The sequence below is a fragment of the Penicillium soppii genome (assembly GCF_028829465.1).
Source record: "Penicillium soppii strain IBT 18220 chromosome Unknown utg000005l, whole genome shotgun sequence".
NCBI classification, from domain to species: domain Eukaryota; kingdom Fungi; phylum Ascomycota; class Eurotiomycetes; order Eurotiales; family Aspergillaceae; genus Penicillium; species Penicillium soppii.
This window is the reverse complement of record NW_026643235.1, coordinates 4,372,712-4,396,906: the sequence shown is the minus strand read 5'-3', so window position 1 is coordinate 4,396,906 and position 24,195 is coordinate 4,372,712. Positions and strand designations below refer to the sequence as shown.

The 24,195-nt window shown below is 45.6% G+C and overlaps 7 protein-coding genes across 7 annotated transcripts; 5 read left to right on the top strand and 2 right to left on the bottom strand.

Moving 5' to 3' along the window:
- Nucleotides 1–11: 11 nt before the first annotated feature.
- Nucleotides 12–2,191, bottom strand: N7529_007128 (uncharacterized protein; the record flags this gene model as incomplete). The annotated part of the gene is made up of 3 exons (XM_057242655.1): nucleotides 12–638; nucleotides 1,920–2,102; nucleotides 2,153–2,191. The coding sequence occupies 3 exons, from the start codon at nucleotides 2,189–2,191 to the stop codon at nucleotides 12–14; spliced, it is 849 nt and encodes a 282-aa protein (XP_057098014.1).
- Nucleotides 2,192–5,364: 3,173 nt separating this feature from the next.
- Nucleotides 5,365–5,736, top strand: N7529_007127 (uncharacterized protein; the record flags this gene model as incomplete). Its single annotated transcript, XM_057242654.1, has 1 exon — nucleotides 5,365–5,736. The coding sequence occupies one exon, from the start codon at nucleotides 5,365–5,367 to the stop codon at nucleotides 5,734–5,736; it is 372 nt and encodes a 123-aa protein (XP_057098013.1).
- An 871-nt stretch (nucleotides 5,737–6,607) lies between these two features.
- Nucleotides 6,608–7,901, top strand: N7529_007126 (uncharacterized protein; the record flags this gene model as incomplete). Its single annotated transcript, XM_057242653.1, has 3 exons — nucleotides 6,608–6,970; nucleotides 7,026–7,541; nucleotides 7,593–7,901. 3 exons carry the CDS (start codon nucleotides 6,608–6,610, stop codon nucleotides 7,899–7,901), a joined length of 1,188 nt encoding a protein of 395 aa, XP_057098012.1.
- A 1,426-nt stretch (nucleotides 7,902–9,327) lies between these two features.
- Nucleotides 9,328–9,873, top strand: N7529_007125 (uncharacterized protein; the record flags this gene model as incomplete). Its single annotated transcript, XM_057242652.1, has 2 exons — nucleotides 9,328–9,586; nucleotides 9,647–9,873. The coding sequence occupies 2 exons, from the start codon at nucleotides 9,328–9,330 to the stop codon at nucleotides 9,871–9,873; spliced, it is 486 nt and encodes a 161-aa protein (XP_057098011.1).
- An 838-nt stretch (nucleotides 9,874–10,711) lies between these two features.
- On the top strand, nucleotides 10,712–11,345 carry N7529_007124 (C2H2 type zinc finger domain protein; the record flags this gene model as incomplete). Its single annotated transcript, XM_057242651.1, has 2 exons — nucleotides 10,712–10,814; nucleotides 10,870–11,345. 2 exons carry the CDS (start codon nucleotides 10,712–10,714, stop codon nucleotides 11,343–11,345), a joined length of 579 nt encoding a protein of 192 aa, XP_057098010.1.
- A 2,812-nt stretch (nucleotides 11,346–14,157) lies between these two features.
- On the bottom strand, nucleotides 14,158–15,114 carry N7529_007123 (uncharacterized protein; the record flags this gene model as incomplete). Its single annotated transcript, XM_057242650.1, has 1 exon — nucleotides 14,158–15,114. The coding sequence occupies one exon, from the start codon at nucleotides 15,112–15,114 to the stop codon at nucleotides 14,158–14,160; it is 957 nt and encodes a 318-aa protein (XP_057098009.1).
- A 7,475-nt stretch (nucleotides 15,115–22,589) lies between these two features.
- Nucleotides 22,590–23,333, top strand: N7529_007122 (uncharacterized protein; the record flags this gene model as incomplete). The annotated part of the gene is made up of 1 exon (XM_057242649.1): nucleotides 22,590–23,333. One exon carries the CDS (start codon nucleotides 22,590–22,592, stop codon nucleotides 23,331–23,333), a length of 744 nt encoding a protein of 247 aa, XP_057098008.1.
- Between the last annotated feature and the right edge of the window lie 862 nt (nucleotides 23,334–24,195).

Sequence of the window (24,195 nt, the reverse complement as noted above, 5' to 3'; positions counted from 1 at the left end):
GTATGTAGCCGCTAGCACTCTCCTGTCTTCTCATTCTTCCCAATCTTCCCAATCTTCTCAATCTTCTCAATCTTCTCAATCTTCTCAATCTTCTCAATCTTCTCAATCTTCTCAATCTTCTCAATCTTCTCAATCTTCTCAATCTTCTCAATCTTCTCAATCTTCTCAATCTTCTCAATCTTCTCAATCTTCTCAATCTTCTCAATCTTCTCAATCTTCTCAATCTTCTCAATCTTCTCAATCTTCTCAATCTTCTCAATCTTCTCAATCTTCTCAATCTTCTCAATCTTCTCAATCTTCTCAATCTTCTCAATCTTCTCAATCTTCTCAATCTTCTCAATCTTCTCAATCTTCTCAATCTTCTCAATCTTCTCAATCTTCTCAATCTTCTCAATCTTCTCAATCTTCTCAATCTTCTCAATCTTCTCAATCTTCTCAATCTTCTCAATCTTCTCAATCTTCTCAATCTTCTCAATCTTCTCAATCTTCTCAATCTTCTCAATCTTCTCAATCTTCTCAATCTTCTCAATCTTCTCAATCTTCTCAATCTTCTCAATCTTCTCAATCTTCTCAATCTTCTCAATCTTCCTTCCATTGCTTCCAGCCCGGCCGTTTTCGAACCCCGCGGCTTTTTTTGACTATATGCCTTTTATCTGACGTCATGCTGTCGACACCACGTGAACTAAGTCCCGTATATGAAACATGGGAGGAGATTAATAGGAGTCAAACAATTTCGGGATCCTGTTTCGAAATTATTGGCGAGCGCTTGAACATAGCCTTCACAGTACCGGAAAAAAAAAACGCAGAAGCAGTCAAGGCCAGAAACCCAATTACAAGTCGGCACACCAACGGAAGAAGGCTCGGAATATCTACTTGGAAGTCTTTGAGACAGACGTGCATATCTTCATACCTTTCATTCTTACTATCTCTCCGAGGGCTTGCGAGGGCTTCCGTATCTCAACATTTTATCAGCATCACGAGAAGAAAACAAAAATACAATTCAACGTCGAAACTTTGGCGCTCCTTTGGAGAGCAGCGAGGCAGTATGGGTGCGATAAGACTGTACATTTCAGAAAGCTCATGCAGTTGTTGCACACGCAAATGCCGCCGCCAGTGACGGGAGCTGAAGGCAAAGAATCCGAACATTGGTCCTTACGGCTGTCTGGTTTTGCCAAAATTCGGAGTGTGTTCGGTGATGTCATTTTTAATGCAGTTCGAATTTCTCCAACGGAAGTTGAAACGGGAGCGGGAACTCGATTCTTGGAAACTACTACAAATGTCAGGACGCGAATGCCTCGTCAACAACCTCAAGATGCAGTCATTTCCCTTCATGTTGGCCAGGCGAATGAGCTCGCCAATATGTTATTTCCAAATGGGAGTCAAAAGATTGCCTCTGCTCTTTCGACATATTCCCCGATTATGCCTTTGACAAGTTCTTCACAGTCTACCATGGGCTCAGAGGGTCTAGATTCAGAATCGTCAGAAATAGGTGAGAAGGACAAATGTATAACCTACTGCAATGACTAATGGTAGCTCGAAACAGATTATGGGTATTTCACTTTACGAGGAGCGTCTGTCGCAGCTTTTCCTTCAATCTTCAGTACTGAAATCTGCAGGGGTATAGATGACAGCCAGCTGAGAAATTGGGAGAGAGAGCAGTTGCTTGTTGATACGACAGACTGTGTCACAATGCAGGTATGGAGGGGACGCCCTCAATTCGGAGTTATCCGACTGCGGATTGGAAACAATGCAGGTTCAGATATAGCAAATGTACTATATGAATAGATCCCTAACCTGGCATGTCTGGAAATTTAAGAAATGACTCTTACCCTACCGCCTCTTATGTATGCCGAAACTAGGGGAGGCAGGGTAAGTTCTCCACTAGTAGACAAAGTTATATTTTTATTGTCATCAGATACCATTTTGTCTCCTTTCATGTCAAGAACCAAGCTTGTTCCCTCAGCGTCTCGAAATGTCATGCTTTGACAGTTGGAGTAGTAAAGCTTTTTCTCCAAGTTATCTCCATTGAAGTTGTGAAACGGGTGCGTTAAAAATTTCGAGTCTTGAAGAATAGTTGGGTTCAGTTCTTTCCAACTGCTGCACTAAGAAACGTTAGGTCAGGTATTCTAGAACCGTATTTCATCAAACGTACCAGGGATATCAGGGATTCCGCCATAACAAACTCCGTCATGTTTGTTGCGATATTCGCAGTTGTGAGGGGAGGAGGGGAAAGGCGTTATGGGCCTTCCCTTCAGTCGGCGTTTGGTGTCTCTAATGATGTGCGATGGACCGATGGAGAGCCGGCAAGTGGGCAACAGGGTAAAGAGCAGTTGAATGGAAATAAATGTCAACAAAACAAAGGATGCGACTTTTCGACTTGATGAACAATGTATCCAGGAGAGAGGGGTTGATAAATTGGTCCGACCACATTCAGGCTGCGGAAGAAAAATCGCCCAACACCCCACCACCGTCTTTACGTCAGCTGCGCCACACCGTGGCAACGCCACCCTTACACTGTGGCACGCACGCACTTGCACAAGTAAACAAGACCCTTTTTTCTTGAACAAATTTCAAGATTCCACAATCTTAAATAGAGGCGTGAATGACTTTTATCATGTGAGTCTATGACAGGTAGATGACAATAGGCCATGTCTTTGAAAAAAGGATATTGGAAGGCACAAATGATTGGTGTTAATGTGCTGCTAGAAAGAATTTATCAAAATAGAGAGAAGTATGGAGAGGGAGGGGACGGTTTCGATAGTGGTTCGTGCTTTCCGGACCGATCTCCCCAATCTTCCCAATCTTCCCAATCTTCCCAATCTTCCCAATATCCTAACTTTGCTAAAGCCATGGTGCCAATGTGACTTGCGAAGCCGAGAGCTTAGGGTAGGTGGTAAATTCTTGCTCGATTATCGCGCATTGTCCTCTTCCTGATCTGTTTGGCTTCATGTCCTAGGTACTGAAATTTGATCTGACTATGTAAGACTTTTGATCATCAGCGCGCAAATCAATCTAATCGCCCATGGAAGAAACAACAACCACGCGGCAGGTCACACTATCATGAGCTTTAGACCTTTTCAGTACATCGTATAATATTATATTGTATCGAAACTTTCCTTTAATCTCCTTCAAAAAACAAGTCTATCTGATCCAATGAAATTGGAGAACCATAGTCAATGATGACGGTCGGGGTAGCATAAGGGACATTGGTGATGTATGATATTGCTTTTCTGTAATTACCTTGGCATGAGTACTTCAACAAATACGTGTCCCAGGGCAAAGAGCCAGTTAGAAGATAGCATTCGTGATCACAGTGGAAAACAACCTGCTTTAGTGGCGGTTAGAGGATTCGGTCAACAAGGAGAGAGATGTAAAGGAAATGCATTCTAGGCCTTTGTAGTACGTCGAGTAATCTTTAACCAAAACTTTCCATTGACCTCCAAAAGCAAATCTATCTAATCGGCCCAATGCAGGAAACAACAACATGCAGCACCAAGCGCTGAAGTTGGCGAACCACAGCCAACGATGATGGTCAAAGTAACATACGGGACATTGGTACGATTCAGGGGATATATAATCTTGCATATTGATAGCAGCCTCGACGCCGCAGACATTCTATTACGCTGCTCTGCTGCTTCTACGGAGATTCTGCGTAATCCAGAAGTTCTGTCTCTATCAACCAGGCAAATTATCTTGTAGTTTGAGACCCCATGGGCTTTCTCACCACACTTTCTGATTACACGACGCAATTTCCCAACCTGCCAACGAAATACTTCGACCGAATCTCTCTGGGGAAGCCATTCATCTCCAAGCGAGGACGATACACACGGGCAGAATCCAATTTACCCGCATATCCTCTGTCACTGGAGTACAGCACGCGTCCAATTATCGAGATCCCACCCTTACCAATCGGCCCATCTTATCCTTCAATTCATAGCTCAATAAAGTTTGTACCATTCAACCCAGCATCTCCTTTTCTAGAAGAACCAGCAATCGAAAATACCTGGTCGGAATGGCTACCCAATCCCTGCAGAAGTAAGCTATTCTACGTTGATCACCGCCGATGCAAAATACTAAATGGACAGATTCATGAATTCAAACACAAGGCCTGCAAATGCGCCCCGTATTGGAATATTAAAAGAGTACGGAGGAGAATTGAAATGTTACCCAGACCTTCGAAAGTGCCTGATTTTTCTTGCCAAGATGGATAATGGGACCATTGAGACCGTATATATTGAGCCGCTTGAAATCTTGGAAGGGGCCAAATCGTCGGACTTACGGAAACGGGATCGAACCCGCCAGGCGGAGTACGTATTGTCGTCTGCAGAGTGGAGTTCCTTGGAAGATCGATATATGAGGAAGCAAATCACGATGTAAACTAGTACCTCTTTGAAGGCGAGAGTCAAGCTATTGGTGACCGTCGAAATTGTAACAATTTGAAAGCCATTTTTATCAGAAAGTAATCCGAAGATCTGTGGGGATGCTATATTTCCTGCGTTGTATCTCCACCGCTGCTTCTAGGCGTCGTATTCCAAAGAAATCCAAGACCCTATCCGGAGGTGCGAAACTTGCATCTGGTCATGATCAGCGGCCAGACATCAGGCTCAGTGGTTGTCGCGTCAAAGCAGCTACACACTAGTGCCGACTAGAAACGAGGACAATGCAATTTATGATAGTGGTTGAGGTTGCGTTAGTTCCGGAGCCGACTATGCCAGAAGTACAGGTCGATATTTTGCAGGGATTCTTCATCGGCATCGTTTCGTCTTCCAATTAGAACACCAAGGACACGAGGCCTCGAATGTGGCTGCGGAATTGAACACAGGGACGATCAGCGGCGAGACCTCGCAGGTATATGACTTTTTTAGTTAGGCATGAGTAGGGATGACCCCTGTAAGCTACTTAAAGAACTACTGGCACCCTCTTCAGGGCAAGCTGTACTGTCGCTTGTTCATTTCTCCAATTATCCAAGCTGATTACCCTCACCCGTCCAAGAGAATGGGCCATCAAGGGCCAGAGTGTGTCTTGCTGGAGGACATATTGAAAAATTCAAACAAAGTATATGTTTGCCCCCTGTGTTTCACTTCGTACTCTGAAGCCAGTCCTTTTTTTAAGCATTGTCGAAAATTGGGAAAGGGAAGGGAAAAGGTAAAGGGAAAGGGAAAGGGAAAGAAAGGACAACAAGCAGATCACATACATGAAGGCCTTGGAGCTGTGAATACAAAAGGAGACTTCGGCAATTTTCTAAAGTGCCTGGGCATTGCTATTGGATGGGAGAGAATTTCCGTCGACAAGTTACCTTTGAATCTGGACAAACCCGGCCCGCGGGAATATGGCGCTTGCTTCAAAGTATGCTTCGTTGTTGATATGAAGACTCGTTTGGATCCACATAATACCGCAGAAAGATATGCTATCCTGAGACACATCGCCAAGCTTGCTGGGATACATTATGCTTGCCCCTTGTGTATGAGTGGGTTTGCAACCTCTGATCGCGTCTTGCAGCACTGCGAGCATGAAAAGGACGAGCACCACAAAAGCCTTCTGTCAGAGGAGCAGAACGATTTCCTAGCATTCTACGGGAATTCTATGGGACAAATACTTGAATGCGACGACTTGAAGATCAACTACGACGAATATGGAAGACCCGATTTCCGCGAATGCTTTCAACTTGACGAGATCCTCAAGTGCAAATGTAAGACCGCTGTTGCCGCTGTTGTTATTGCTAAGACATCATTCTGACAAAGCAACAATAAGTCCTAGGAACAAAGCCAATTAGAAGGAAGAAGTGACGGATTGGCTCACAAGCGCGAAAATCGGGTTGTGGGTTTGATATTGATGACCAGTGTCGGATTTGAGGGCTGTGATACTTTCATGTGTATTTGCAAAACAAACAGTGTTTGGGTTTGGGGGAGGTGAATCTAGTATACTATTGGTCCCGCAGCGGTGCAGAGCGAGTCTATTGGATGACCTGGACCGCCCCACAAGGCATTGTGACATCCTCTATTGAAAAGTTATTTCACGAAACAAGGGGTGCCGATCATGACCGGTATGGAAAAGCAAATACATGTACCTATGATTCTAGACCGATATTTACAGGACACGGACTCCCAGCGCTAATCAGAAAAGACCTCTCCAGCGATGCTCCGCATTGTCAGACCAAGATTCATGCGCCGAAGGATTGGCCTTTTAGTGGATTCACGGATGACGAACCTAGTACTTTGTCGATAATGCACGTGCAGGGATTAATGCAAGCGATGGTCGCTTTCTTGCCGCGAAACAAATTGGCTGCGCATTAGTATATAAAAATCGAATCCCAATTCTTGCTTAAAGTAGATCTACCATATGCACAGGATGCACGCCAACGCTGAGCCTGCCAATTGTGAGAAGAGTACGCTTTTACCCTGGCAGCTTGTCTCCTTCACCTTGTTGTTATTGACTGCATGTTAACCATCATTTGCTTTTAGTATTAAAAAAAGCCTATTCAACTTCTTCGTTTTCAAGTACGGCAACCACGCAAGTTGCAGATCCTTTGGTCGAAGATGTGCGTCAAGACCAAAACCACCTGGCAGCCGAGTCAAAAAAATGTTGGCGACAGCTTGAGTTCAGAAAGATGGACCAAAAATCAATCAGTCGGCTCTGTCACTTCGGCCTTTACAACGAAGATTACGCCAAGACGAAGGGACTTGAACCGTTTTCCCCTCATGAGGAAAGTGCTGGATTCTCGCTGTACTGGGATTGGAGCTTGTCTCAGTCACTTGCTGAACACTCTGACACTATAGCTGCCAAGCTTGCAGAACAAAGTTCTCACAAATTCTCGCATATTCCTTTCACAGAGTTTGCTCGACGGGCTCATGGACTACCCTCGCAAGCGATTGAGGGCTTCCTTTGTGAATACGATGTTCTCGAGCTGAAAATTTACAGCAAGTTTATCCGAAACCTCCAGCATCTCGGGCTTTTGGTTGAATTGAAACAGGTAAGTCGACGAGTCTCTTAGCTTCTTTTCATACAATTCATCTGACAACGTGCAGAGTTTGAAGAAAATAGAAGCAGATCCACTTTTGTATGCTGCGATTGAGAAGGCTTTGCAACGCGTTATGCTCCAAAGAAAGCCACACGTGCCATCAATTGATAGAAAGTTGGAAAATGTGAAGCCGGAGCTAGATGAACGACTCCAGTGGATCATCGAGCCACTGCAGCGACTGCTCCAGACCCCCGACACCGCTCGAAATATATTACAACAACTAAAGATATTAGAGAATCGGTTCTACAAGCTCTACAGGTCCCCCGAAGCCACCTGGGGGCCATTCAATACCGATACATCATTCTTTGAACAGATTCAATGGATTGATGTGTTCGAATTTGCCAACGCTTTGTCGAGGAAAGATCAAGATTTCTTTTCGCAGTACGTTGTGAATGCCCTCGATGCAAAAGATGATCATGCTCGGCGAATACTCAACACACGATGGAACGACCTCAGCATTGCAGTTGAAGAGTGTATGGTTGCTAAGGTTGATGTTTCTCCGAAAATTGATCATTTGGCCCAGGTAGTTCTGACGCTTTGCCCCATTGATATATGATCTGACAGAGAACTACAGGAGCTCTATCGTGTTCGCAACTATTATTCTCTAACAGCCATCATCCAGGGCATCAAAGCAAGTGGCTTTAAGACAAAAGCCTTGGGAGACTTTGGCTACCTCGTCGATTCTAAGAATAATTATGAGATGTATCGGTGGCGAGCGAGGACCAGACCCGGAATGGACTTCCTCTTTCCTGCACTCAGTACCACAGCCCGTGGAAATTTCGAGCTGGCAGCTAAGGTGATTGATCGGCATGCAATTTACAAAGTTGAAAACTGGCAACACCATTGGTTCTTTTATCTATTTACTGCTTGCTTCGGACATTGACGGATATTGCTTTTTCTGTTCTTTACTTGCAAGTCAAATCTCTTTTTACTATGCTGTTTTAAGGTCTTCGGGCAAATGAACTATCTATCCGTGCTTTCAAGTCCAATCCTTTTAATTAAAGATTTTTTACACCATGACTTCAACCTCAATGTCATTGTACGCGACAAAAACGCAAGAGCAGGCATTAATGCGGAAAAGATAGACCAAGAACAACGGGGAATGGAAACCAGTTCCCACCTTGATTTTATACCATAGTGCAAAGGCCACCCCTGGCTTGGAAAGTGGAGTGGAGATGACCAAAAAGAGAAAACCTACAGGCCTCTCCTCAAATGGTAACTGCTTCTGTGGCATTTAATAGTTGCGGGAGCAGCGTCTGTGCGTCAAACCATCTGTAGCTGTATCTCAGCCATGCAGTCATTATTTTTAATTCTTACCCTGCCATTAGTTGGCATTAAAAGCGGACCAATGCCCCGGCGTTCCCTGTATGAATAACATTCATGCTGGCCTACCGCTCAGATATAGAGACTAACCGCCTTCCATCAACTTCCGCCGCTCACCATCTTTCCTGGCTTCCTTCAGTGAGTGCTGGCTCTCATCTCATGTTTGATCCGAATTTATCCAACCATACAACATAGCCTCAATCGTCTTTCAGTTTTACCGGTACTTCTATACCAAACTCTGAGAATTCATGTCTAGTGCCCTTGGCAGGCCAGGACCAACAGCGTAAGGTGAGCCGGTCATTTAAACTATAATTGAAGATGGATGGAGACTGTTTGAGAATAGCACAGAAGCCGTTTTCCTTGCAAAGCTGTATTTGAAATCTGCACTGGGAATCCATGTGTTCAGTTTAATTAAATAACACCAAGCGGTTGCCGGAATTGCTTCATATGTATATTTCTTACGAATTGTTGATCTTACATTTTTTCTTCCTGCTGTTTCAGGTTTTTATGAAAGAAAAAGCGGCAGGCTGCTGCTTAACTATTTTCATTGACAGCTAAAGTGAGCTGTTTGGCCCCGTCTTCATGGTTATGGTTCAAAATAAACTGCAAATGCAGGGCCGAATTCCATGCCGCAAATTGAATTGACTCTCGTCACATCGAGAGCCTAAAAGTCAGAGACGTAAGACTTGATACGCCACTCGTTGATGTGGAAAAAAACAATATACTAGAATTAAGAGGGATAAAACCCAAATCTATTAATTCCCACCGGGATTTGGACCATAGGGCCAAGGCCAACTCTGGCCTGGCAAGTGGATAATACGTGCCCAAAAGGTCAAGCCTATAACTGATTCTGTGGCATTGAGTAGTCGCGGGAGCAGCGCCTGTGCGTCAAACAATCTGTAGTCGTATATTAAACATGCAACATTTGCCTGGTTCAGGGCTTATTAATTCTTAAGCTGCCAGTGGTTGGTATTAAAGAGTGGCCAATGCCCCGTCGTTCCCTGTACAAAACTTTCAAGCTGGCCTACCGCTCAGATATGGAGACTAATAGCCTCCCATTAACATCTACCATACCTGCGCCTCACTACCCTCACTGGACCACCTCAGAGGGTGTTGGCTCTGAATACATGCTTAGCCTGAGTTGTCCTGACCATCCGAAAAACCCTCCGTCGTTCAATTTCACCGGCATTCCTTTAAGAAGCTATCAAAGTCCCCATTTAGGGCCATCCCTGACAGGCCAGCACCGTAAGAGGAGCCGGCCATTAATAATGCAGATTAAAAGCTGACGCTCTCCAATTCGTTTAGGTAGCAAGACAGTATCAACCTCTCTAGCTCTAGAGCCCTCACATGCTCCTTTGGTCCAGCGTCACTTCGGTAGCCACGAAAATCCCAGTTTCTCCTCTCCTAACGGTCCGCACTATCATAATGAGCTTCCCCTTGGGGAACCAGCCAACTCCTACCTCACAAATCAACTGGTGGATAATAGAGAAAATGCCAAAACTGGTTTGAAACCTCCAACCAAGATGCTCTAGTGCTACGCTGACCATTCCAGAGAATCTTTCAACGAATATCACTGGGCCTGGGCCTGTCCGAACAAATTTCCCTGTGACAAGTTGGAGGCAAGTCTATGGAAATTCGCAGGCATACGGCGAACACTGCTCCCAACTTTTGAAATCCAGAGACGGGCAAGTCGAATTCCAAAACTGTGTGGAATCTTGTCCACCGGTTCTCATTATAGCGTCTTGCTAACGTGCTTTCGTCAACAGATCTCAGAATACTCCTGTCGCATCGGCTTCGGAATACGCAACAAATGAAGCTCAATTGCCAGAGGAACCACTACCCCATTATAACCATCTACAAACCGCATATCCGACAGTACCCCATCCAAGCTACCCCCTTCCAATAGCACCGGATACAGCATTTAACACGTCATCCAAGTCGCACCAATACTATCCATCTGACCTTCCCCTTCACAGCACCCTGGTTACTGAGCAAGGTAATCAACCTTATAAGTAGCAGAGCCCAAGATTTTGTACTGATTTTTTGGAAATAGCAACTGCTCCCCAAAGCCAGTCCGATGAATCGGGCATGAACGTTGTGAACGCTGGAAGGGAAAGGAAAGGAAAGGAGTGCTCATCTTTCTATCCGAAGTTGCGAAACGCCACTGAAAGCAATGATTCATTCAAAAGAAGCTTCATAGATACTGAGCTTCCAGACTTGGAATTGTGCCAAAAACGCAGGCAAGCAAGGTCAAGCTCTCATAATTGCATCACTAAACTCAGAGATTATCATAGGGTTTCACCAATCTCAACCCGCAACTCAATTTTGAACCCGATACCTCCGCAAACTGTCACTCCGCATAATACAGAGATGTCTCCAGCATTCCAGTCAAGGGGTGCCCGTGGAGTACAGGCATATTTCTGTGTGCAGTGCGGCAGGAATTTCTCGCAGACTAGAGACTTGGAGCGCACCCGTAAGCATCTGCCGATAATCCCGAGGCCTAGCTATTCTAACCCGCTCATTACCAGACACCAAAGAAAAGTCATTTATTTGCTTATGTGGTGCATCATTCTGCAAGGAAGATGCACCGAAGATCCACGCTCGCATCGCACACCAAGATGGACTCACGCCACCAGGGGCAGTGCCCGAGCCGATGTTCAAGACTGATCTCCAGCCCCAAGTCCAGAATGGAAAAAACGATTTGGATAGTGCCAGAACTCACCAATACCGGGCTGATGATATTACCCGGAGCTCAAGCATCGACCCAACTTCAGAATCAAAAGCTCCCCTGCCTGCTACTCTGCGAAAGGCAGAGCCCCGGGCCCAAAGTGGCAGGATTGATCCAGATATGTCCCAAAACAACCAATCTCATGTTGATGAGACGCCATCCTTTCGCGTCATTTCTATTGAGACGCAATCAGCAGACGACAAGCTCGAGGCTGACCTCGCAGACTCCGTCTACATAGAATGGCAAGTATGGTCGTTGCAGGGGCACCCAATGTAAGTAAATCTGATTTGGCAGGTGCAACTACGCTAATGAAGACCAGGGGCGATCGATTTTGTCACCGGGTGACTTGGAAAAATGGAAAACTAGTCCAAGCTGATGAAAACATTCATCCTTTGCTACTGAGCCCATGTGTGACTGACAGCTTAACAAAATACCCGTACATTGGGCAACCGAGGCTAATCGTCCAAGACCGGTACGTTGTACCTATATCGCCCAAGATTTATTTGCTAATTATGCAACCAACAGTCCTGTCGGTGATTGCTGCTTGTAGGTAAACATTCTACACGATTTCTGAACGAGTCTAATATAGTAAAGAGCATTCTCTATAGAATGGGCAACAAAACGCGTATCAGCATGGCGTGACTCCGAAGCTCCGGTCAAGATTTCAGCCAACTTTCTACAGTGCATTCCACATATGATCAGAGCTCAATTCAACGGGCAAAATCAAAATGGCACCTGTCTGTCACAAGGAAGAACCCCGGCCCTTAATCTTCAGAACGGACATGCTAAGTAATTTCGCGACCGTCTACTTCGATGGCGGCAGAAACCCAGAGAGACATTCATTCCCACTATTCCAACGTTTCCGCGAGATTGTTCGCCCCCTCTATACGTGGCTATTTAGTAATGAAACTTTTTTCTTTGACAAGCGAAGGTCTCTATGATGCGAGAGCCTTTAAGTGAGACTCTTTAACCGAGACCATTGGGGAAGATGTGTATTTTGACATCCATTATGTGTGCTTTCGGGGCGCAGATAATGAAGGGCGTTGGTTGAGAGGCCAATATGCCATATCTCCTTGATTAAATCAGTTGAACACACTGACCGTACTGCATAGCCCAGAAGCTCGAAATATGACAGAACAAGGTGTTTCTTTTTTCCAACGGCCAGCCGAGATCAACAAAGCAACAGTCCAATAGGGTCCGAGGCCAAGTCCCGTTTCCTCCTATCACCGAGCATCACCCGGCACGTCAGTTGGCACCACCAAAATTGGGCGTCTGGAATTTTGAAAGCTCTACAAATCATGTTGATGGAAGGTTCTGATATCGTGTTTTTTGCACTGAGATTTGACACTTTCAGTTAGACTTAGACCCATGTTGCCTCTTCGCGTCACCATCAGTCGGTCTTTGCGCCACATGCCTCGCCATCACTTCTGCAAAAGTTGGGTTCTCGACCTCAGAATTTTAATTAACAGGTTGATAGAAGCCAAATCTGGATTTCAAAGGCAGGTTCTAAGCCGTCTATTCGAAGTAAGTGGCAAGCCAAGATGCAACAAAAGAAAAGCGTCAGCTGTGTTGTGATAAAGAGTAGTACAGTGAGTTGATTCATGAAACAAAACACTGAGCCAAAGATATTGACAAATAAGAGATATAAACAAAGCATCTTCAGCGAGCCTAGCCCACGCCTAACCCTTGTTTGATCCTCCATTGCAACTCGCCATCAACCCACCTTTGAGCCGCTGAGATTTGCTACTAGCATCCCAATCATGCACACCTCGCATCCACCTACCTCCCACCTACATAATTCACAACGCAGCCTTAACCCCGCTTGACTTGCTATGCACTGGATCTGTGATATTATTCTCCTCTTCTGTCACTACTTGCAACGAGGGACACTATAAGAATTTTTGAAAGACCGGCTTCGATGATTGCGATGGTTAAAAGAGAACTATCATGACACCAACACCAAAATTGCGTTTGCAATGCACGCAAAGGAAATTCAAAATAATAAAAGACCGTAACTTGCTAATCTTGAAACAAAACTAGGCACCACCCCACCGCACCCCAAGAATCCATTAGCCTCCTCCTCTTCTGCGTCCGTTCCCTCCGAACAGAACTCCCCTTCTTCCGCGGGTCCGTTTCATCTATGCGTCAACGCCTCCTACCCTAGTGACCAGGTACCTGTTCTTGCCGTGATTGAGACTCTCTTTGGATATGGATCCAGCATACATGAATGGTAGGACGGCTCGATATTTCTGCCAAATGATCGATGGAAGCCGCAGGTAACGGACATATTACAGTAACACTGGGCCGTTGAATCAATAAAACAGAGAAGCGCTTCCACATTCCACCGAAGGCCTCCAATGCTGTTATCTAAAATCACAAAATACTCATGGGAAAAGAAGGCTATGCTCAAAGCCGTCTGTTGTGCATCCATACCGTACATAAAGTCTACCAGATAAACGACAGTGAGTCATTCCTTGGAAACGTTGCATCCACCAGGTTCGACTGCTAATATGCCTTGCATCTAAGCTAGCCCGTCAGCTCATCGAACATCCTTTAATTACCGCCTACTGTCACTCTACCCTTCTACCCCGGCGATGCTATGGATACTGCTTCAAATTTCCTTCCAAAAAAGTCTACGACATAATTTTAGGCCAAGTTGGGCAGTATACCTGATATACCCTGAGCAAACAGAATCGTGCTTCGCATCTGCCCGTTTGCGCAAACCAAGTAAACACAAGACATGCCACAAGAGCAGTCTTTTTGGTTGCCTTGATTGAAACACGACCGTCACCTCACGAGCGTTGTAATATGTGCAACGCATACCTTGTTTGCCATGAAGTTGCTAGCTTTGCATATATACACTGACATACCGACCACGAAGCACAAACCCATTAAACCCCTCCTCTTTCACCTCCGGTGTCTCCGTATAAAGCACGACTAGTCCATTGATCCCAACAACATCAGCGGATAGTCTGCTCCCTGTCCATTCCTTGATGGAGACCTGTTCAATTCGGAAAAATCTGACAAACGGCCTCGAACGCGACCATCCAAGACACGCAGGCAGCAGGGACCACTTTCAGCCCAAGACTTAAAAAAAGAAAGAAGAGCTTCCACCAAAAAACTCCGCGTCTGCTGCCGCGAGTGAGCTATACATTGACGTATGAGGAATTGGCTCGCCCCCTAAGACGGGTGCGGTAGTGTAAAGCGGGCTACCAACCGAAGCTACCGGGAAAATTGCGGCATACATGATGTCCAAACCATCGCCCAAGTTTGGGTGGTTTTTGGTGTTCGACGTGCCAACGTCTGACTGAGTATTCCACGACTGGTTTTGCTCAAACGGGTGGATAGGTCTTTGTATACCAAGCTCAGTCCCATCGGGACATGGAACTACTGGGTACAAAAAATGTACCACATGTGGAGGAGGCGTCAATGGCACAAAAAGGTTGAGAATTGCTGCTTTAACATCGACGCTGCAACCACCTAGTAGCTCTCCGGAGCCGTCTTTCTCTAATCCTTCCAGAGCTTTGACATCGGTCCGGTAAACGAATTTGTTGATGGCTTCAGAAAACTCGTCATGTAATTTGTCCAGCTGAGCTTGCTTCTGTGGCCACTTCAACTTCAACCTGTATGTAGCTGCATCAAGTGATTGAAATTCTTCATAGAATCCTATGAGGCCATTGATTGTCTCTCCAGTTAACTTGAAAGCCACCTCGCTCTGTGAGACCATGTCAACATACAGGACATATGCCTCGATGTGGATCATTGAGAGCCGGCTTTCTGACATTACAGAGCACGGTGGCTTGGTGTGAGTCATCCCAAGTGTGTTCTCCAACATGACCGAGCACAATGCCCAGATTGCGCTCTTTGGTGTCAGTATCTCAATGAGGTAGCTGGTTTGCTGTTTGAGATTGTTCAAAGGTCGCCTAGCCTGCTTCACTCGCTTGAGAGTCTGTTTCAGCCAGGGTACATTGTCTTTCATCACCACTATGGGCGGCGCTCGTGGCGTATAGGCTGCAGCAGAAGAGGGCAATATGGTAGTTGGCATGCTTTATCTGATTCTCAGGGGTATTTTGCGATGAATAGGTGCCGGGCTTCAAGTAAGGTGGTTTAGGAAGCATCATCAACGGTTACCAAGCCACTTCCTCGACCATGTTACCCTAAAAGGCCTGGTATATTGCACTATCTTTCGAAAACACGGTAACGTTTTGAAAAACCTTGTATTGACGCTAAGTGGGACTATTTTTGACCCCGTAATAGGATGCAGGCAGGGGTTGGCCTGTGTTATTGTAATTTTGAAGCTTGGGTCATGGCGCGCCTAAAGCCACAAGTGTCTCGCACAGGATTCAAATTAGAAGCCTCGCGCGAATGAAATGAGAGCAGCAATAGCGCGTGGTAGGGTAGGTAGACAGATCCCTCCACATATGGAAACTGAGCGGTATCCGGTGTCCTGTGACCGAAAAACAGGCAGAATGAGTCTGTCTTGGTATATCCTTCCACTAGCTGATCAGGGGAGCAAGCCTCACATACTTATTTTCTTTCGGCGTGCAAATTTTTGGAACGAAGTCTCGAGTCGATTCACTTTGTTCGGCCGTTTGAGGCCCAGGGGAGCCACTGACCTTCCCACTGTCCCTTGTTCTCTTATGAAGACCATTACAAGGTTTAGACCTTAGCCCGAAGCAGTTGCAGCATCTGTGTAATGCTACAAAAGGGGGTCAAATTTGCAATATCATGGGAAACAGCACTACAACAGTTACACGTTTACGATTTTTATCCTCGCACAGACAACGCTTGCTTCTGAGTTTATATGAATCAAAAGGTATACTTGTGCCCAGCATGCTACCTACTGGTACCCGGGTGAACATATAGGTTGGTATTGTAAACCCGTACAATGTTGGGGATTCGATGTAGGAAGTTTGGCGGCTGAACGTACGCTCGTTTGTTGTCTTCTGGTCCACATGCAGAGAATGCTGCACGCTAGCGTCTCTAGAAGGAGGAAGCGGAGAGTTTCCCGAATAAGGGTCTATCATCGCGCTTTCCCGAGCCACCGTAGGCTAATCCCCGACACTTTACCACAAGGGTATCAATCAGAACCACTGCTTTGTGCTTTTACTTGGCAAGAAAGGCTTCTTGGGTATTATCAAAGGTGCTTAAATCGACTAACATTGATTTGGAGGATGCCGCACTCTCAGTCTTTATCGTTATGGGAAGGGAGTTCGACCGGGGGAAACATTTTCGTTAGGTGTTGAGGATTGTGGGCTATGCAAAAGTAATAGGTTGTCAGCAACTATACAGGCAGAGCTTTTGAACTCCGTTTTGGTGACAAGAGGGAAATTTCTCACTCAGATCCGTTGCAGGTAGTTGTGCTTGATTTCGGTGGGATTGGTTTCCCATCCCCCGCTCGCCGTCTAAACCTATAGATCGTGGAGGATGGGGAAACTGTGAGAATGAAAGAGGCAACTTCTGAGACGTCTGCTTTGTGACTCGATGTTAGTAAGATGAGACGGGGCTGTACACTTCATATCTGCTCGGTTAGGTCGTCCACAGCATTGATTGCTTACGACTTCTCGCACTTTGTAAAACGGTCCCTCTGTTAGCTCATTGCAGCCACTGACCATAATATCAGGCCAACAGTAAGGAAAGTCGGTGCTCTATCCCTGCAACTGATTGCTCGGGTAGAAGTCTGGATCGGGACGGACAAAGATGTTCCGGCTGCCACAGGCTGCCCCCTCCAGTACTAGATCTCGGATTACTCAATCAATCCTGCTCAGCCAAAACCGCATGGAGCTTTAAGTCATTGAGAAGATTACGCAAAGTAAAGGCACTTCAGAAGGACACTGCTCTCTTTATCTTCTTCATCCAGGCAAGTTTTAGTTTCTGTTATTCGCCGTCCCGACTAAACGAACTCTCACCCTTTGTCATTTCAGCTAATGTTTCTCTGCCATAAAGCCTGGATCCGACAAAAGCATCAATCTGCCCACAGCATGACCCTTGCACATTACACAATGAACCTCCAAAGCGGCCGACCAGGAAGGGCTCACTCTATCGATGCTCCTTGATGCCTCGCGTCAAGCTTCGACTCGACCAAGGCATCATACACAGAGCAATGGGAATTACTACCACATTACTGAGCTGAATCAAAAAATCACTGCTTGCTTGCAGAATCAGATCATCTCGGAATTCGAGGACTGCTACCCTCAATCCCTCCTTTAATCTCAGTGCTCACCGGAGCTTCGAGGAGGCAACAGACTGAACCAAGGGAGTCGGCTTGAAGAAAAGTGGCCTTCCAGAATGATTCTCGCTCAATTACAGGGCTTCAACTCTCTGCGTCCTTTTCTGTCCCAGTGATCTTTTCGTGGTTAGGGTCTTTCTTTCCCCCTCATCCATTCTATTAATTGGTTGGTAATTAATAGTCTCCTGAATTGACGATTCTTCTACAAAGATGATATCTGTCCAGACCACGATTACCCGAAGCACCGAACGCGCAATACATGTGGCCTTCCAATTCCCCCCGGCTCCCCTCTCGACTATCTCAATACAAGCCTTCTGTCGCTTTTAAATCATGACAAAAGACAACAAAGACAGCAATACAAGCCTTTTGACATCTATAGTAATCAAAAGAGAAGCCGAGCCCTTGCCGTGCGTTACCACCAATGACTTCAACTTCCGATATTTGCCACAGGCCAGTTTTATTTTGCGACGATCGAAGCCGGTTTGAAATGAGCTGTATATCAAGTGGACGTGCCCAAAACTCTCACCAGTCGGGAGAAAGGACTATATGCCCGAAGGCATACTTTCTTTCTGTATCAACAAGCTCACAAGATTGCGGAAATCTAACGTCCTTACGTTTTCTCAACATTGCAGGTCACACTCGTCTCGCAAAACGATGACTCCTTTCGCGTCAATTCCCCAGATTGCAATTACTTTCCTGTAAAGATGAGGATACATTGCTGGCTCTGGAGACCTTGAGCAGTCTTTCAGTCACTACTGTTGTCATTTCCAGAACCTTGTTCAGATTCGTGATTCGCTGCAGATATTTCTTTGAGCATTGACAACAGCTCATGAAGATATAGATGTCACCACCATATGGATAGGCAAACCGCCACATTCTGATGTGCTCGCACTCATCGGTTGCCTCCACATTCAAATCACGCGTGAAGTTCTCCTTACTCATGCAAACAATACTTTTAAGCCTGCCTTCACTCCGGCATATTCAGCGGCTTTTTCGGAAAGAGATCGTGAATGATCGTCCAGGCTAGGCACCCCCTCTCTCTTTTTGAGTCCATTGTTATAAAGAGGCTTGTGTTTGAGCCTGCGCTCGTTAGTATCATTCCTCCTTGGCCGGCGCTGTGGAGACTCACAGTATCGGTCTCAAACTCGTCATATCAGACAAGGACTGAGCTTGAGTCGAATAGGAGATTCCTGGACTTTGAAAAGGTTTCTGGTCCAATAAGCTTTTGCGAAATTGTGATCTGACAGAGGCATCACTACATGATACAACTCCGAATCACTTAAATAAAAGATTGAAGGGTCAGTTCTCTCATTAAGTTCCATTCCGCTAAGCAGGGGTAAATGATAGTCTCATACTAATTACAGGATGCTCCAGTATGTTTTCCGTAAAAGTACCAAAATTACTTACGTACTCGTGTTAAAATTGATGTGGATCAGACCCAGTCATGGCAGAACCCACTCATTTGATGTCAATGCTCGATTAATAGTAGTTCATCCTCCTAGTGCCTCGCTACTTGGGGGATTTAATTTCATATTCCCTTTCAATCCGTTTGTCATGTCTGAGAGTCAGATATCGGCTAGTCAATCATCACTATTCTGCCAGAAATTTCGTCTGCTCTGCGGCTTTTCTTTTTGACTTTCTCGAGTAATCCTACGAATGATACTGACATTCTCAGGGCCCCGGAAATCATTCTACTGGCAGAGAAAAAAATTGTCTGAGACCTACGAGCTATACTTTCAACATGGATCCGCGCTGCTGTTCAGCGTGCAAAAGAGTTCTTTCGGCGTGTCTTTGCCCGGTCGCTAGTGAGACCAGGATTTCCAATTCCGAAAGCCGACTTGACACCACCTTGATCGACCAAGAGAACCTTGGAGGCTGGAGCCAGATACCCAGCCAGAGCCATTCCCCGACGAGCGTTAGACATAACAGCTCAGATGATCCGAAGTAGGAGTGACCTCAAGTTACGTCAATCTTGGCCTCATTTTGATTGAAATTCCTTCTAGTAACTACATTGCTGTAGGAAATAATGGAGCCGCAGCAGCAGCACGGAATGTGTTGCCCGCCCATCTAATGCACAGTTCAATGCCCCGTTAGAGCCCACCCGCAGTACTTCGAGTTGCAGCTGACATTCGTAGGCCTGCACTGGTCGCATCCGCCAGGATCCATGAATTCTCCACTCGAGGCCGCTCGAGTTCAATGTCCCTCATGGGTCAGCTACGACAAGAATCTAGCTGAACAGCGATACATCTGTCACCGAGAGCAAACTCAGTTAGCGGCTTACTATCCAAGGCGGGGTCTACGGCCCCAGATTCCCTCTCTCTTTCAATCATCATCTAGAATGTTAGTCGATGCGTGAGTTCAGTCATATCACATGCCAATGATGTAACCTAACGAAACGGCAGGGGTTACTCTTCGTCCGCAGATTTTCGCAAGCCGGCTCTGTTGATGAATAGCCGGGCATACTATTTACAATCGGCGTGTACCCCCGAGTCCAAGCACCAAGCTTCAACCAGGCCGTTGGAAGCACAAACCTCCACACAGACCACAACCGGTTATTCATCCATGACTTCCACGCTGGCGGCCTCGAATGTCTTTCCTGTGCTCTCACGATCCCAAGGGGAATCTTGCCACCCAATTTTCTTCAAAGACAGTTGCGCATCACTACCACCACGATATTGATTTCAACCGCCAACCTTGCCGTGAGCAGACCACTGCAGAGCTATTTTCTGTCTCGCAGTCGAATGATGAGCCTCGCATTACCAGTGCACAGGTCGAATGCTGGGATCATGGGTGTAACGGCAAGCGGTTCTCAACTTTGAGCAACCTTTTCCGTCATGAACGTGAAAGAAGAGGCCTAGACGCCAATGCGGTGTGCACTGCTTGTGGTACAAGGTTTAGTCGCACGACAGCGTTCAAAGCTCATATAAAAAATAGAGTTTGCTCAAAGTTTCAAGGAGAGTCAAGAGTGGAGTAGAGAAACAAGTCTGAAAAAGCTCTTGTTTCCAACGATCGGCTGGAGTTTTGAAGTCAGGCACCATTATACAAATAGGGTTATTACGAATGCTTGATCCTGAGGCTAGCTACTTGCCATATTGAATCAGTATGTGCTCTGAATGCAGGCTCTACACACACAGCGCAGAGGATGTAATTGCCGCTCCTGAGCTATTAAAGCGGTTACTTGGTACTTTCTTGGTTTTTCTATAGTATAGTTACTATTTGATTGTTGTAAATTCTATTGAGAAGACCTTTACTATCTTGGCTGGCCATTCGCAGTTAATAATTAGATTAATAATTTCTGTCTGCTATCTGTTCATGTCACTCCCAGATTGACAATTTTCCACCTGCTCCCACATCACCTTATTGATGTTGATTTCGATGATGATTTTCCCCTTGAAGCCTCTTTTGTGCCCTTTGGTCTCAGATAGCCATTTTGAGAAGGCCACATTACCGCCATCCTTTCTGTTGACGTACGCTCTTTCGGGTTCTTCAACGTCTTTGATAATCTCAAGCCTCCCACTACCATAGAACGGGCCCCATTTTTTATCGCTCTGAGTGGCATGGCAAGCTGTGTAGCTATTATCGCTGGATGGGCGAAGGAAAGATCTTGAGCGTATTTTAAAATGGATATTCCAGCAGCCTTCTAGTGGTATTATCCCGAATAGTGCTATGGTGTCCATTCAAGCGGAAAAACTAGCTCATTTCCAATGTCCTGATGGCCCAATCTCCAGGCGGCCAGCACGGCTTAGACAGTGTGTTCAAGTTGGAACTGGTAAAGATTGAGAATTAGAAAAAACGGGCATGGCTGTCGAGCTTCAGGGCCTAACACTGATAATAACCAAAATTTACCCTGATCAATGGGCCGGGATTCACCGGTGGCAAATAAACAGTGGATAATTACTGCAGTGATTGTTGGGGCTAGTTCTGACCGATGTGATACGTAAGAACACTTGCATACGCTACCTGTATCTTGTCGCAAGCAATTGTGTGCCGAGTTTGTAGTCCGGCCTGGTCTGATCACCATAAATTATCCTATTCGGAGTTTCCCTTTGGCTCCCAGGGAGCCTAGTATCTTCAGAAACAAAGACGAGGGCAAGAGGACAAAACAAGAACGCCAGAAGTCAAGTCTACACGAACCAGTACATTGCACCTCAAGAAAGGTATACGTGTTACCAAATATATGAGAATAATTGGGGTTTGACAAGCCGCGTATCGCTCAGTCACGAACCTCACAATGGAAATAAACATAGACACAGGGTGCTATTACGAGAAATCCCGCAGCAATATCACAAAACAAGGCCTAGAGTAATATGATGGGAGATCATAATCATTTCAAGCCTCTTGGATGCTAGTGTTTGCCCGATTCTCCACTCTGATGTGATTGATTATGGTAATACTATAACTATGTAAACAATGAAGGTGAGACACGGATAGAACAGAACTTGATTAGTCACCAAATAAATAATGAAATCTCACCCAACCGTGAGCTACTCGACAGACTGTGTGAAGGGAGATCAAGCGAAGCCTATGCTCCTGGGAACGGCATATGAAACGGGTATTGATAGTTTAATGTTTATAGAATCACACTTCTACGGGAAAATGGAAATTATGAGAGGAAGTGGAGCTTTCACTTGAATCTGGTTCCTGGGAGCAAAAACATCTACTTCCATGAGGCGATTTAGATAAACAGGTGATGTCCACTTATAATATGCCCCTGCATTTTTGAATTATTTTATCTTGTCAATTCTCAACATTCCCTTTATCAGCTTTTCTTGATTTCCATCATTTGCAACGGCTTTTTATTTGACAGAACACATCTCTTTTGTCTTTCTGAATACACTACCGTGCGTGTTCTCACACATTCTCATGCCGGAGACTATTGTCACTGGAGATCCAGGGCGTTACTATCACATGCCGATGTTGACTTCGGAGTTTACTCCGTCTTCGGAACTCGATACACATCCGCCGTCAGAGCTCAATACACACGAAGCTTCGCCTCCGGGCTCTTCACCGGCTCGTGTATCTTCCTCTGTGTGGGACTATTTCGAATATCAATGCTTGACCGCAAATCAATCGTATTATGATAGGAACGATGTTGATCTGGATACACCAGACAACTCCCAGAACTATCTGCAACAGTCTCCGGACCAGCAGGCATTATCACCTCAGATGGCCTTTAATTTGCTTGGGCTTGAAGACTATTTTCTCAATGGTGAGAATTGTCTTCCCGAGGAAAAAGCCAATTAATAAGATATTAACGCACTCTAGTAGGGCCAGCTGGCATCTCCAAAGCTATGTCATCATCAAGCACCCAAATTTCGGAAACAGTCTTCTGCAATCCAAATGAATTGTCCTTATCTTCCCAAATCGAACACCGGTCAGCACAGTCGGATGAGGCGACTAGGATCAGTCACTGTTGTTTTTCTGCTGGCGATATTCCCCCCGAACGCTCGCATGTTTGCCGAAATCGCGATTATCCAACCATTGTCGACACCCTACCTGAAGTGAACCTGGATCCTAGTATCGACATGACCACGATGGGAAAGATCACTTGGGACAAATGTGATGCGCTTGATTCTGATTGCGCAAATCCATCATTTCTCTATTATGACGCCGCTACGATACCAGAGCTGGTGTCTTCAAATTGGCCTTTGTCCCAGCTTTCATATCAAAATTCTGCTTCGGTTCAAGGATACGCTGATCCGCCGGAGGGTTGGGAGATACCCTGGCAATCAGGCTATTCAGAGCCACAAGATCATGGATCCACGCCGATACCTCATTATCCGTTCTCCCTTGCCACTACAGAATCCAAAAACGTTAGCATACCCCATACAATCAACGGCAGCTTTGGCATTGTTGAGGATGAGCAAAAAGCTTATATTCCAACAACAAACAGAGCTTCTTCGACTGGTCCTGATGATACTGTTGGCAACAGCCATTATGACCTACATAACTGTGGCTTTACGAGTCCGTCTACAAAAGAGACTTGCACATTAATCTGCTCGCGGATAGGATTTGAACTGCCACACAAACGATAAATCGGCAATCTGAGCAAACCATTGGATGCCTTTATTTTCCAACAAGACAGATACAATGAAGGTCAAAGCACACGCGCGAGATGCAGACAGAAAAAAACATGTTTCACAGAGGCCCCAAAGCAATGAGAGTGAAGACGGTATGTGGTGATATCAAGGCAGAAAGCACAAATATTAGCAGAGCGCCAGGCTGGGTGTCCAAGGCCAAACTGTTCAGCATGTATACCGCGGAATGTGGCCGCCATCTATCTAGGCTTTATGATGTGGTCTCTTACAACTATGCAAGTTTTAAGTTTCTCAATTTCGGTTTTTCAATATCATAAATATCATTTATATTCATATGGTACTCAAATTGCCAGATGCCTGGGTACTTTGCAAGTGTATGATACGATTATTAGACTACGATACACACACACACACACAATTCATTAACGCCCGGCGGCTGAACCGAAAGGGCAACTATCATGATCTAAATGTACATGCCTTAGCTAATGCTGTGCCTCCTTAGACTACGATACAGGTCCGCTCGAAATCAGTTTCACCACTTCATTCTCTTTGGTTCTTCTTAAATCTTGGCCAGACCCGCTTTAGTCTACATATGGCCTAGATCATCTTGAATAATCGAATAGGAAATTTGCGATCAGCATTGAGTAACAGTATCAGGCCTAGTGCCTATAAAATTAGAGACAGAAATAATCAAAGAGAACAAAATGGTGGAACTGGTTTTGATCCGCCCTGTATAGCATCCTCCAGACTGCCACCGACGTTCTAGCAGGGGGAACCGCACTGCGCCTTCAGTGGATGCTAGGGCATTGCGATAATACTGGCAACGATACTGTAGATGGATTGGCCATTAACGCCGCCA